This window comes from Camponotus vicinus, unplaced genomic scaffold (genome assembly GCF_025532165.1).
Source record: "Camponotus vicinus isolate PSW18456_S1 unplaced genomic scaffold, iyCamVici1.0 SCAF_1, whole genome shotgun sequence".
Lineage (NCBI taxonomy): Eukaryota > Metazoa > Arthropoda > Insecta > Hymenoptera > Formicidae > Camponotus > Camponotus vicinus.
Window position 1 is genome coordinate 34,311,034 of NW_028141945.1, and position 13,951 is coordinate 34,324,984.

The 13,951-nt window shown below is 29.7% G+C and overlaps 3 protein-coding genes across 11 annotated transcripts in view; all 3 read right to left on the bottom strand.

The window, feature by feature from the left end:
* Positions 1-1,831, bottom strand: part of Dolk (Dolichol kinase) — a 4,234-nt gene extending 2,403 nt beyond the window's left edge. Inside the window, exons 1-2 of one of the 4 annotated variants that reach the window (XM_083084568.1) lie at positions 174-202; positions 1-65 (exon numbers count right to left, since the gene is read on the bottom strand). The exon at positions 1-65 is cut by the window's left edge and continues 326 nt beyond it. Coding sequence is in view for 1 of the 4 variants with exons in the window: in XM_083084559.1 (XP_082940685.1) it covers positions 174-253 (80 nt within the window). In the remaining 3 variants the exon portion in view is untranslated. The other 3 variants (XM_083084577.1, XM_083084584.1, XM_083084559.1) reach the window with 3 other exon arrangements.
* Positions 1,832-2,906: 1,075 nt separating this feature from the next.
* Positions 2,907-7,362, bottom strand: Pgi (glucose-6-phosphate isomerase). The gene is made up of 11 exons (XM_083084597.1): positions 7,081-7,362; positions 6,704-6,797; positions 6,420-6,611; positions 5,400-5,480; positions 5,097-5,312; positions 4,737-4,976; positions 4,351-4,531; positions 4,167-4,285; positions 3,745-3,967; positions 3,290-3,356; positions 2,907-3,201 (listed from the first exon to the last, which is right to left on the bottom strand). Exons 1-11 carry the CDS (start codon positions 7,209-7,211, stop codon positions 3,078-3,080), a joined length of 1,668 nt encoding a protein of 555 aa, XP_082940723.1. The 5' UTR covers positions 7,212-7,362; the 3' UTR covers positions 2,907-3,077.
* A 422-nt stretch (positions 7,363-7,784) lies between these two features.
* On the bottom strand, positions 7,785-11,450 carry Atg13 (Autophagy-related 13). Of its 6 annotated transcripts, XM_083084608.1 has the most exons (7): positions 11,142-11,448; positions 10,825-11,061; positions 10,579-10,722; positions 9,978-10,326; positions 9,716-9,917; positions 9,278-9,611; positions 7,789-8,912 (listed from the first exon to the last, which is right to left on the bottom strand). In XM_083084608.1, exons 2-7 carry the CDS (start codon positions 10,840-10,842, stop codon positions 8,700-8,702), a joined length of 1,260 nt encoding a protein of 419 aa, XP_082940734.1. In that variant the 5' UTR covers positions 10,843-11,061; positions 11,142-11,448; the 3' UTR covers positions 7,789-8,699. The 6 variants fall into 6 exon arrangements, with proteins under 6 accessions (XP_082940751.1, XP_082940734.1, XP_082940743.1 ...); XM_083084625.1 differs by having other exon boundaries at positions 7,785-8,912; positions 9,287-9,611; positions 10,825-11,450; XM_083084617.1 differs by having other exon boundaries at positions 7,792-8,912; positions 10,585-10,722; positions 10,825-11,446.
* Positions 11,451-13,951: the final 2,501 nt, after the last annotated feature.

Genomic DNA, 13,951 nt, shown 5'->3' on the forward strand with positions numbered 1-13,951 from the left:
GTAAATATAATTAACGATTGTCATTGCTACATCATAAGCAGTATATTTCAACGGTGTGATCGACACTGAAATAACGCATACCACTCGCTTTAATAAAATATAACATTGATGATAAAAACCGGTTTGTATTCAAAGGTTATCTTATTTCTTCAGGGGGAAAAAATCAACCGTACCGGTGTTGTACGCCGTTGCACTTGACATTTTGTAGTATCTTTTTCTCAAGGTATTCATATCGTTCGATTACCATCTCCATTTTTTTTCTTGATTAGAAGAGATTGCTTTTTATAACAACAATGCACCAACACCGTTCAACGTCCACGACGCACTTTGAACACGGAAAAATATTGTAGAGTTTGTAGACGATCGAGTCACTTGAAAGAATATATCGCACTCTCCGCCGCATTATTCGAATGACGCCACAACAGCTGATTACGCATCATTACATTACGTATACGGCAGGAATCGAATTAGAGATATCGATATCGCAAATTAAAATTTTAAAAATTTTAAACTGTCACAAGTGGCACTAAAAATTTTAAGATAATACTGTAAATTCTTTTGCAAATTTCTTGTCAATATTTTCTTAGTTTTTCTTTTATCAATCTTAAACTTTAGAATTACTTTTTTCTCTTTTTTTTCATAATTTAAGCGATAAATTTTCGAATTTATTGTTTAAATAATTATAATGTAATCTTGAATAATTTTAATGTATTTTTAAATAATTATGTATATATTTGAAAAAATTTATCAAAATAATGTTATTGATACATGTTACATCTTCGTCTAGTGTAAAAATTATTTTATTATATTATTAATTATTTTATATCAATCATACTTAAAATGTAGAAATATTTTTTTACAGGATAAATAATCAAATTGATCAATAATGTATAAATAAAAATAATGATCAATTTATAAATTATTTGTAGTATATACATACATGTTTGTATGCACAGCAATCATATATATTTCAAAATTAAATATTTAATTTATTCTAATTCGTCTTTTTTAAGCCGTAATTAATTGATGAGATATATCAATAATATTTCGATATATTTCTATTCTTAATTTAAACTACAAATCTTAAACTTTTATTATTTTAAAATTTAATTCAAGTATTTATAAAAACAAATAATAAATAAGATTTTACTATTTTGCTAGTTTATTATTGCATTTATTATTATTGCAAACTTTTACTATTTTGTATTAATAATTGTCAGGAAAATATTTTAAATTATTTGATTCATTTCTAATATTTATAGATTCATTTCATGAACATCATATATCAGATAAAATTTTTAAAATCTACAATATTATCTCATAATTAAAATAAAAAACTGTTTAAACTCACGGTGCGATGCGCAGGAAAGTTCACACAGCAGTGATCTGTAACATACACAAATATATATCTATTTAATCTGAATTAATACAAGTATCTAAATTATATTTAATGTTTTGGATAGTGTAATTATTGCGCATTAAAATGTTCTCTTATATTGAATTCCTTACAAAAGTAATAATAAATACATAATAAATTATTCACCTTTATAGTTACTTGGCCGTTGCTCGATGCCACCCCGGGCCTGCTTCTCCACCTTTTTTCACATCAATCCTTCACATCACTAATAAAAACAATTAATTACAATTAAGCACACACTTGTAAAATCAATAAATTAAGACACGCACACTAATCACACCCGAATACAATTAATAAGCTCGCAATACTTCGCACGACACTTCCGACTTTGATAGCAAAATGACTTGACTATGGCGCGAAAAGGGTAACGAAATTAGTAATGTTTCTAAAAACTAACTTCGCGCATGCGCGCATGGAAGTTGAACTGTCTCATTGGTGGATTTATTGGCGCGCATATTCATCGAATCAAAATTTTTAATTTCAACCAATCAATTCGAAAGACTCGCACAAAATCCATCGGAAACGGTCGAGTAGTTCTCGAACAATTTAACGCGCAAAGATTCAAAATCGTTAGAAGTCATTATACAAGTGATGTGATACGAAGTATCGAGAATTAATATTTTTTTCTTCAAAATTGTGTGAATAAAGAGCGTGTAATGCACTCAAATTTTAGTGAGATCTTTAACAGTTTTTAGTTGCTTTAGCTCATGTCAACAATGAAGATAATAATCTGTTTTTTCTCATAGTTGCCACAAATATTTCAACAAGCGATTCTTTTTATCTATGCTTCGCTTTTATTTTAATAATTAAGTAAAGAAAACATTCTTATCGCTTTTTTTATATTTTTCATTAATTATTCAAACATATTCGAATACTATTGGTATTGTTTTGTATTAATTTGTATACTTAATTTAGAATTTGTAATTGAACTCTCATTATGATAACATATGTCATAAATTAAATTATTATTCAACTTGATTTTATCATGAGAATATCTTTTGACATAATTAATTAATTAAAATTAATTACTTATTAAGAGAATTTATTTAACAACATCCTTTTTTCTATTTCTAAATCAGATTAAAGTTGCAGTTAGCCTAATACATATACAAATAAAAAAATTTGTCAAAAATTGACAAGAAATAATCGAGAAAAACTAATTTATTTCAGACTATACTTTCTAATTTATAAAAACATTAAGAAAAATATTTAAATAAATATGTTCAGATGGCATTAATTTATATCTATTCAACAGTATCACATTCTAGACCATATGTTAAATATAATTTATATCAAATGTAATGAGATTATTTTAACAATAAAGATTCCTACTTATATTTCCTTATCAAGCCATTGACTTGATATTGACAAAAAACTTCGTTTTGTACATTAAATACATTGGCATAGATTAATCTCATTCTTTATGTATCATATTTAATTATTAATTAATTCAAAATTAGTGAGAGGGATCAGGAATTTTAAATAAAAATACCCCAAATTATATATATTTCTAATCTTCACAATCTTTTTTCACCAACTACATAAAGTCTAATATGATATAATGTAACTTGGAACAGAGCTACTTATATTCGATTATGTCTGTTATGACATTTTATACAAGAACACTATATATAAGTACTTACTCACTATATATAAGTATTTAGGCTTTATAATGTTTAGCAAATGCTATTAAGCCATTAGTTGATGAGTCATGTGTTGTGATAGTTTCTGAGTTTGCCAACTCTGGTTCAATCGCTTTAGCTAACTGTTTCCCCAATTCCACACTGTATAAAAATATTAATTTCTATTGAATTGCACAAAAACGTTTTTACATATTAGTAACAAAATCTGAATCATGCAAAAATTTCTTACCCCCATTGGTCATAAGAATTAATATCCCATATAACGCCTTGTACAAAAATTTTATGTTCATACATTGCTAAAAAAGAGAACAAAAATAAAAAATTGCAATAATTGTCTGTATAAATGCATGAGATTAGACAAAAGAATATACAAAATAATCCAGTATATCATATAATAAATTGTAAAAAAAGTTTCTTGAAATTGAAAAAAAAAACTAAATAAAATATATAAAATGCTTTTAATTGCATAATTCTCGAAAAAGTGATTTTGAATATGAAAATAATATCGCGCGTACGCATATAATTATTGATATTATATATACATATATGTATACACATATATATGTACATGTACGTATTAATTTATTTATATATGTCGGCATTTAATCTTTCAGAAAATGTAACTATGTGAGAAATCTTTGAGAATTATCATCATTTACTAATTTGTATAATAATGATATTTACCAATCAAAGCACCAAGAACAAAAGGTGTTAATTTCTTTACCACAATGCTGTTTGTTGGTCTATTTCCTTCAAATATTTTATGTGGTAATATTGAATTTATTTGTTCAGTACTTAATCCTGACTTTTGCAGCTCCGTTCGAGCCTCGTTTTCATTTTTGCCTTTCATTAAAGCTTCAGTTTGTGCAAAGAAGTTAGCAAGTAAAATCGTATGGTGTGGAGCAATCTGCAACAAATAAAAATTCTTAATGGAGAATATATTGATATTTGAATGAATTGAAAACAAGAATCATATATAAAGAATTAAAAAGAAATCAATATTTTTAAAGTCAAATAAATTCAAAGATTTATCTCTTTAATTAAACAGATGTAATATAGCAGATGTCTAATACAGCAGTCTAATATTGCTATTAAAAATTATTCACCTGGTTCTGAGTTTGAACAGGAATTATGAAATCTGCTGGTACAAGTTTTGTACCCTGATGTAACAACTGATAGAATGCATGCTGTCCATTAGTACCTGGTTCTCCCCACACAATTGGTCCTAAAAATAACAGATTTTAAAATTAATGTGCAATTTACATTACACATATATATTATAGGACATACCAGTAGAATAATTTACAGTCTTTCCAGAACGAGTAACATATTTTCCGTTACTTTCCATATCACCTTGCTGAAAGTAAGCAGCAAATCTATGTAGATATTGATCATATGGTAACAATGCATGTGTTTCTGCCTTATAAAAGTTGTGGTACCATACACCAAGCAAAGCTAATATGACAGGTGCCTGAAAAAAGTTTGAAATAAATCATTATATACATTTATATACATTTTTAATTTTTAATTTTTAAAATTATTAGAAAAATGTATTAGCTTTCAGATATTTTATTTAAAACTATTGTTTCTTCCACAATTAATTTTTAAAATTTGAATTTTATTCTATTTACTATTACTATTTACTTTATTTTTTATTTTATATTCAGTAAACTTACATTTTTCTCCAATGGTGCTGTGCAAAAATGTTGATCCATAAAATGTGCACCACTGAGAAGCTTTTCAAAGTTATCAAAACCAATTGATAAACAAATTGACAAGCCAATAGCTGACCATAATGAATAACGTCCGCCGACCCAATCCCAAAAGCCAAACATATTTTTCACATCAATACCAAATTCTTTAACTTTTTGTTCATTAGTCGATAGTGCTACAAAATGATGGGCGACTGCAGTTTCCTAGAGAATTTAATATTATATAAAAAAAAGAGAGATTATATACTTATATATGAAGTAGAGAACATGTTATATAAATGTATATAAGTAATATTCTTAATATAATTTCTAATTTATACTTACATCTTTTAATGTTTTCAAAAGCCACACTTTGGCAGTAATTGCATTAGTTATAGTTTCTTGTGTAGTAAATGTCTTGGAAGCTATTATAAATAATGTTGTTTCTGGATTTAATTTCTTAAGAGTTTCTACTATATGAGTACCATCAATGTTACTAACAAAGTGAACTCTGGGTCCAATGCTATATGCTTTTAAAGCCTCGGTTACCATAAGAGGACCCTGTTGAAAATATAAATAAATAATCTTAAATACAGGTATTTAATAATCTAGTTATATGACAAAAAGAAAAACTTTTATATAGCTTACCAGATCAGAGCCACCTATTCCAATATTGACAACATCTTCAATAGGTTTACCCGTAAATCCTTTCCATTCTTTTGTCAATATCTGCAAATAAATATATTATATACAGGGTGTTAGAAAAGTCTGGAAACGGTCAAATATCTCGAAAACGATCAACTATAATGAAAAATATGTAAGGAACAAAGTTGTGGGACTAAATAAAATGTATCTAATGATGATAAGAATTTGACCTTGGATGAAGTACTCAAGGTCATATGAAGGTCGTTGATTTTTTTAAATGGAACTCCCCATTTTTTATTGCATATTCTTATAGCTTATTTCAAGAGCTTTCCAAAATACTATAATAAAATATTTTTACCTCAAGTACTTTTTGAGTTATAAGGCTTGAAATCATTTCTTAATTTTACATAAACCGTAAAATATCTTGTAAAATATTCATTTTTCGATTATCTTACCTTAATACTTTTATGTACAAAATAATGAGAGGAATCAATTGGTGTAAAGAAAACACATAATTGTTTCGAAGAAAAAATATGTAATTTGCAATCAACAATTACATATTTTTTCTTAAAAATAACTATGTTTTCTTTACACCAATTGATTCCTCTCATTATTTTGTACATAAAAGTATTGAGGTAAGATAATCGAAAAATGAATATTTTACAAGATATTTTACGGTTTATGTAAAATTAAAAAATGATTTCAAGCCTTATAACTCAAAAAGTACTTGAGGTAAAAATATTTTATTATAGTGTTTTGGAAAGCTCTTGAAATAAGCTATAAGAATATGCAATAAAAAATGAGAAGTTCCATTTAAAAAAATCAACTTGACCTTCATATGACCTTGAATACTTCATCCAAGGTCAAATTCTTATCATCATTAGATACATTTTATTTAGTCCTACAACTTTGTTTCTTACATATTTTTCATTATAGTTGATCGTTTTCGAGATATTTGACCGTTTCCAGACTTTTCTAACACCCTGTATATCAAGATATATATACAGATAAAACAAATTTTACCTCATTTGTGAAACTTTTCATATGATCTAACACTGCATTAACATCAGGCATCACATCCTTCCCATCTACTAATATTGGTGTATTATTTCTGTTGCGCAAAGCAATGTGAAGAACGGCTCTATTCTCCGTAAAGTTGATTTTTTCACCATTAAACATAGCATTTCTTGCAGCTTCTATATCCCGTGCACGGGCCTGTAAAGTGATGCAATATATAGTGAGATTAAGTATTTAAAAATATTATCAAGATATAATTTTATACGTAATTTTATAAGTAAATTTCATACCAAATTGAATAATAATTTAAGTACTTCTTCGTTAATTCTATTCTTGGAATAATCCAACAAAATTGGCCCATCTTGCGGTGTAGTGAGTTCCAAGCTGATTCAACAAAAAAACGCTTGAAGTACTCATTTAATATACATATAGATTCTTTTAAATTTATTTTGTAAAAATGTAAAATAATATTTAGTTATAAAATATAAAATTAAAATTTGATATAATATTTAATATAAAATTACAAAATATTTTAATATTTAGCAAAAGAATCCCATGTATAATAAATATTATCAAATATATATGTTATAAAATATATTTTTTCGCCTTAAAGTGAGTACTCTTTAAAGGGTCATCTTAAGGTCACAGTTAAAGTGGATTGACATACCTAAATTTCTCGAAACGTTTAGGATCTTGTTGAAACATATTATATATGTTAATCTTCGAGCCATTGCTATCGAAATATTGTTGCAATTCATTCCACGCAGGTTCAGTTAACAGATCCGCTTTGGATTTCATTTTTGTAATTCAAGTAAGTCGCGCGTGACTTCCAAAAGAATGAAAATCTGTCACCGGTTACTATCACTATTCACTATATCTTTTCTTTCACAAGATGGTGACTTGGATTTTGCGCCGTTGCGCACTACAGTCAGCTGTGACCAGCAAGTGAGAGAGTACTGATGAACGAACAGAAAAAGGAGAAAAAGAATGAGAGGAAGAGAGCGAGAGAGAGACAGAATGAAAGGGAATGAAAGAAAATGCATCGCGCGACATCGTATTAAATTTTTTTTGTATATATGTAGAGTATGTTTTCTCTTTCTCTCTTCACATATATATTCTGAATTCAAACTGATTTATCTTTTGTAATGTATGATAGTTAATTATCCCATGGGACGATTAATTAAAAGTGAAAATATTAAACTCACTTGAGAATATCTGAATCCTGAACAACAAGATTCCCTGTTATTGTTTATTTGTAATTAAAAAAAATTAAAAAAAACTTTTTATAAATATATCAGTTATTGAAATAAATTTTACTTTGGTAGGATAATAAATTAATAAAATGTATTTGTAGTTAACTTATATTTATCAATTAATTTTACAATATTCAAGTGCATAATTTACACTTATATACAAGCAATAAATTATATTAAGTAATCAATTATCACAACTAGTACATTTGCTTTAATATTATTTATATTACATAATTTCTGCAATGTATATGGCAAAACACTTGAATGAGTAATTTTACTCAAAAGATATCGAAAGATTAACGTGCTTCCAAATCTTATAAATCCTTGATATATATTAATATATATATATATATTAACATATATATATTAACATATATTTATAGAATTTTATATATTAACAAATTTATAGAATTTTTCAAAATCATAAAATTATTCACTATAAAAATAAAAGTTTTTCAATGATTTCAATTAATTCGCGCATAAATGACAAAGGCAATAGGTTTCAATATCTAAAGATGGGACATACATTGAGCAAAGAAACAGCGAATGCTTTAACTTATACTTATTAAAGTTTGGAGGCTAAATGCAAACAGAACATTTGCTAGTATTCAATTTGAGTTAGGATTAATTAATTTCTAAGGCGATACATCAAAAAGTTTTTATACAGTATGAATACTATTATTACATATTCGCTATTTGCTACAGTTTGTTCTGAATTCATACGTTATTTTATTCCCGCGTGCATATGTTATATTATGTTATCAATAATGTCCATTTTTTTCATGGTTTTCTGTTATTTTTTTCTCAAGATTAAATTACAATGAAACTCGTGTAATTATTGTATCCGACATTTTTTTTATGTAACAAGTAATCAATCTAACTCAATGTGAAAGAGAAAAGCGAATAAATAATATAAATACGAATATTCTAACATTCGCGTTATTCATTTGCTTAATGTATACTCACCTTAACACATTAAATATGCATACAATAGAGTTGTATACAATTTTAAACCAGCTAATAGAGTTCAGCCTTAATTATTATTTTCAGTTTGACACAATGATGACAACATATCCTCGTAATGCTGCATATTAGTCTCAAATGTTTCCAATTGCTTGGTAAGGTCTCCCAGTTGTTCCGCGAGCGTTCTTTCTTCCATGAAGGCTTGTAATTGCGGTGCACTTTGACAATCACGATAAAACGCCCCTACATCGCTATTAGTATTCGTGACGGCAAAGGGGGTTTTCTGCAACAATAATGTTCAAAGTTTGTTTTGTGCACCTATACAACATGAAATTTGCCCAAAATATATAAAGCTCTCTAAAAGTATTTCACCTAATTGCATATATATATAAATATATTTATTTCTAATATTTATTTCTATATTTATATCAATTTCATAATTATATTATACTACACATTATGTAGTTTTTAGCTTTATATTTATATGTACACATATGATATCCATGATAATAATTTTCAAACTTTAATTTTAAATCATCATATATTGTTATAGGCGAAATATTTTTATGTATTTATATCAGGCAAATTTTTAACTGTGAGACATGATACGAGTTGTGATATCGTGTTTGGATTAGGAGCATCAATTACCAAATCTACCATAATAAAATCATCGTTGGCACTAGTCATTGAACAACTACTCCTTCTAGATCCATTTTGGGAGGCGCATTTCGAAGTCGTATTATCATTATTGAGTCTTTCATTATTTCCGTTGTTGCTATCAGTTGTGGCACCTGCCGTTGCAGTCTTTGTATTTGTCGGATTCATTAGTGATCCTGGAGGAGGCGATGTTTGTTTGGGTGTCAATAAGGAACTGAATGGTACATCCGGTATCACAAGATCCTCTTCGTTAACAATTACAGGTTTGTTTATCACAAATGCACCAACTTTGATGGTATCGCTGAGAGATTTTGATGTTTCCTCGCTACATATTTGATTTATATATAACATTATACATGTTTACACATTTCTTAATTAAATACTTTTAATGCGAACTTTGCTACAATATTTGGCGTTTTATTCACTGACCTCTGCTGATATCGTGCATGGCGTGGACTTAAATCTGAATGAAAATGATCGCTTTTAAGCATAATGGAATCTCGTCCTTTGTGAGTGGGCGATATGGTCATTTTTGTTCTGTAAGAGACTGACAAATGTATGGTACCCACTGGGGTACACAATTGACCTACTCTCATATGTTTATAATTATCACCTATTATAAAACAAATAACTATATATTTATAAACAATATATGAAAAAAAAATCCTTAAAATAACTAATTAAATTATACCTAAATTGTGTAACTGTGGATCTCCCATATATATTCGGTAGCACATAGTATAAGAATCAGGCCCTTGACGTCTGCTTAGTTTGTAAGCAGGTGCAGTTCTTGATACAGAAAGCAAAGACTTCAGTAAAATTCCCATTCTGTTATACACAGTATATGTTACTCGTACAGTTGGATCGCTTTGCTCTGGCAGAACACCAAGACTCCAAGTTTCCAAAACCATCTTGTCACCCTCTACTGTTTTCAAAGAAATTTCTATACAGAGAGGTACAGATGAACTTACTATCTCTCCACATAGCGCTCTCTTAGCATCAGCTGAGACCTCAGGTAGCTCTTTTATCGCCAGATTAAACTACAAAATCAGACATATATTTAGATTCTCTCAAGTACTAAAGAATAAAAGTATAAATATTGATCATATGGCCATTCAATTTATTTGGTTTAATGTATTATTTTAGTTTTATCCCAAAAACTCTGCAAAAGATAATTTTAATATAAAATATAGTCAAACTTTGTCTGTTTGGAAATAAAAATAGATCAAATAGATTTGAATAAAAAGCAGTGGGATAAAACCAAGTAAATTGTATGGATTAGCAAACTTTACTTTTACCCAATCGCCGGCGGAGGAATCCGGTTTACACATGGTATTGACTTTCTGGCCTGATCTTGATTGCACTATGATTTGGGCGGCTCTTAACGCCAGATATTTGGTGAATTTCTCCAAATCTTTCTTGTCTTGCATGCTTAGCTGTGTTGACATTGTATATAATGTATAAATAATCGGTCTCACAGACGTTCCATGAATTTACAGGAACGAGAGGTACATCGTAGCATCGTAATAGAATAGTACCGCATTCTTGATTCGCATGAAATCGCGTTTCTCTTGTATATACCAAACACACACGAACGCTTACACGCGCTCGGCACGCACTCGATGCACTTCGACCTTTTCACTCGAGTATCTAAGTTTACGGACAGATCTAATCGCAAGCGCGATAGGTTTCCTTGGAAAATTTCTCGGCCAACTCGTCATCATTGATGCGTACTGTTACGTGTACGTGTGTCCAGGTGGTGACCCTATGAAAAGCTTCGAAAGACCAAATGTCAAACGTGGATGCAATTATTAGAAAGCGGTTACGAGTAGCGGATTGACAAAGTTATTATAACCTGGTGCTGAATTCTTGTCTTCTGAATAGTTGAGAATATGCGAAAATACCGACAAGATTTTTTTTCCCCCCTATTTTCTATTTTTACGACACGCCATACAAATCGATCAAAGGAGAAATCACGTTGCTCCTTTTACCGTTCTCTCAAAGTCTATAGTATACATTCCCGAATACATATTTCCAAATGGAGGCATAAACTCCACGCATGCGTACTCACAGTTTAAAGCTATCGATATATAATACAATTTTTCGTGCTAGTTCGCATGCAAGCTAGTAAATTATTAGAAATATTGTCCAGGCAAAAGTTTATCCAATTAGATGTCAGCAGAAAATGAGAGACGCCATGGCCTGCTTAGATGATCGCTAACAGAGAGAAACCTAAGAGCGGCCATCCCTCTTCAGCGGACGCATGTCCTGATGCGCCCCCTGAGAAAGTGGACATAAACTACGTCGTTACTCTCGGTAACAAACGTAATACATGGTTCATGTCCGTGATATGGTTTGTATCAGGACTACTCACAAGAGTAATGTTGTAAAGATTTTTGTCGGCGGTCATTGTTGCCTTAATTTTGACTGAATCTAAAAGCATACACCAGTCAGATTCACGAATTTTACAACAGTTGCAAAGCAGCTTTTCCTGCTGAACGCAGCCAATATATTCAGAAATCAAAGTCGCGCAAAGTTGAGCGCAGTAATGAAACGAATGCGCGCCGGTTCGGCCGCCATGTTAGTTCCGCGCCATTGCATACGTCATACGTGAGTCGGAGTCATATGCATTTACGCAGATCGTCGTGCATCCGCATTTTTTATGTCTTTTAACCGTAAATAAACGAATATCACGAGTGAACGAGCGTTGAAAGTATCCAAGGATGATCGCGCGACTTTCATAATATGTCAATGGAAGCGCGCAACAGCTGTTTTTGACAGTATTCGGTGATGGCGTCATCGCGAAGGTGGAGCGAAATCGCGTCGCGTTTTCGCGCCCTTGACGATGATTATCGGATGCGAGCGAATATCGGGAGTGCCGAATAAAGTGTCGTGCGTTGGTGATATCGTGTGTTTGCGTGCATCAAGATCGGAATGGGACGTCCCGAGGCGAGCGAATGGAACAGCCGGTGAACGGTGAGTCGATTTGATTTATCATATTTGCGTGACAATTCGTGCTCGTTCGACGCTTATATAGCATCGCGATGTTCCGAATTACGTTCGGGCGAATCGATGCCGCATAAATCGCATCATAATTCGATGCGCCGCGATGCAATTCAAGTAAAGTCGATCGCGTGAAGATGGTTAAGCTAGAAGCGATTTGAAGTTTATACTTTGTCTACGCGCGCGCGGTGCTTGCGCAGCCTTCTTGTAGGGATGCCAACTGTCAAACGATAATTTTTTTCGATCTAACCTAACCTAATCTCTCAATGTCAGATGTCGAATGTAAACACGAGCATATGCTGCGTGAATTTGACCATGCTTTTAAAAATAATATTTAATCATTAGTGTAATACATTTTATTACATAGTATATTAATCGTATTAAATGTGCGATGTAACAGTGGTACAGTTTTACATATTTTAATGAGGAGCATATAATATAATTGATTAGGTTAGATTAAATTAATCAAAACAAGCTGCTGTGATGATGCATTAAACGTAATAGTATTAATTTGACGAATGTGCAGCTATTGAAGTTAAATGATATTTGTGGATACATTTTTAAAGTAATCATGAGTGTCGTTTCTCTCATTTCATTATCTCATTATCTCATTATCTCATTTCAATTCCATGAAACTAAAATACAAAATATTTATGTATTCCACGTATTATGTATTAACGTTATTCATTACAAGTACTATATTACTTTTCTTATATCTCAATTGTATTCAACCACATTATTTCATTGATGAAACTTTTCATGTACCACAGACAATACAATACTGTGCATGGAATTTTACGCAGGTAATACATGGCACAAAAATAATTTGCTCTTAAGTATTGCGCGCAATTCTAAAAAATAAATCAAATTAAATTATTTTCAGTGGAATCCAAAAATCACTACATTGCCAGGATTGTATCTTATTACAACTGTGATATTATCACCTTTTAATTTTTGTGCAATATTACATACATAAGATGTATAAATTTATTTGGAATGTGCCTAAATGTTTATCTTATTTATAATACTATAAAAGAAAATTGCAAATCTAATGAAACAGAGTGGTGGAATAATTGGTTGATACTTACACTGGTCTACAATATTACCCTTTTTTGACCATTGTATTTCCATGATTTGGTGCTTTTTTTATTATACATGTACCACCATCTATAAATATAGTACTTTTAATGTTGTTTCTGCACCAACGTAAGCAGATAAAAATGACAGCATTTGCAGGTAATTACATTATATTTATATTTATATAAATTATAAGAAAGAGAAAATAAAATTAAAGTTGAAAGGATTATGTTAGTATAATATAACACATATATAAAACATTCCGTCATAATAAAAGTTTTTAAATTAAATAGTCTATCATACATTTTTAGTCACATATGCGTTTATAGTGCAGTGTAATATTTCGAGCATTTCCTTCAAATTCGGTTTATTAAAGGCGTACTTTATATATTATTGATATTTAATATATTGCGATTAAAGCAATCAACGTCATTTGCAAAAGAAGTAAATGTTTGCACATTACACACATATATTTTTTTAATTTTCAGTTATAAAATGTGACGTTAAAAAATTAATATATATTAATATTAATTCACCGATAATTTTTATTCACATTTAAATAATATTTAAGATATATTCTAGCTT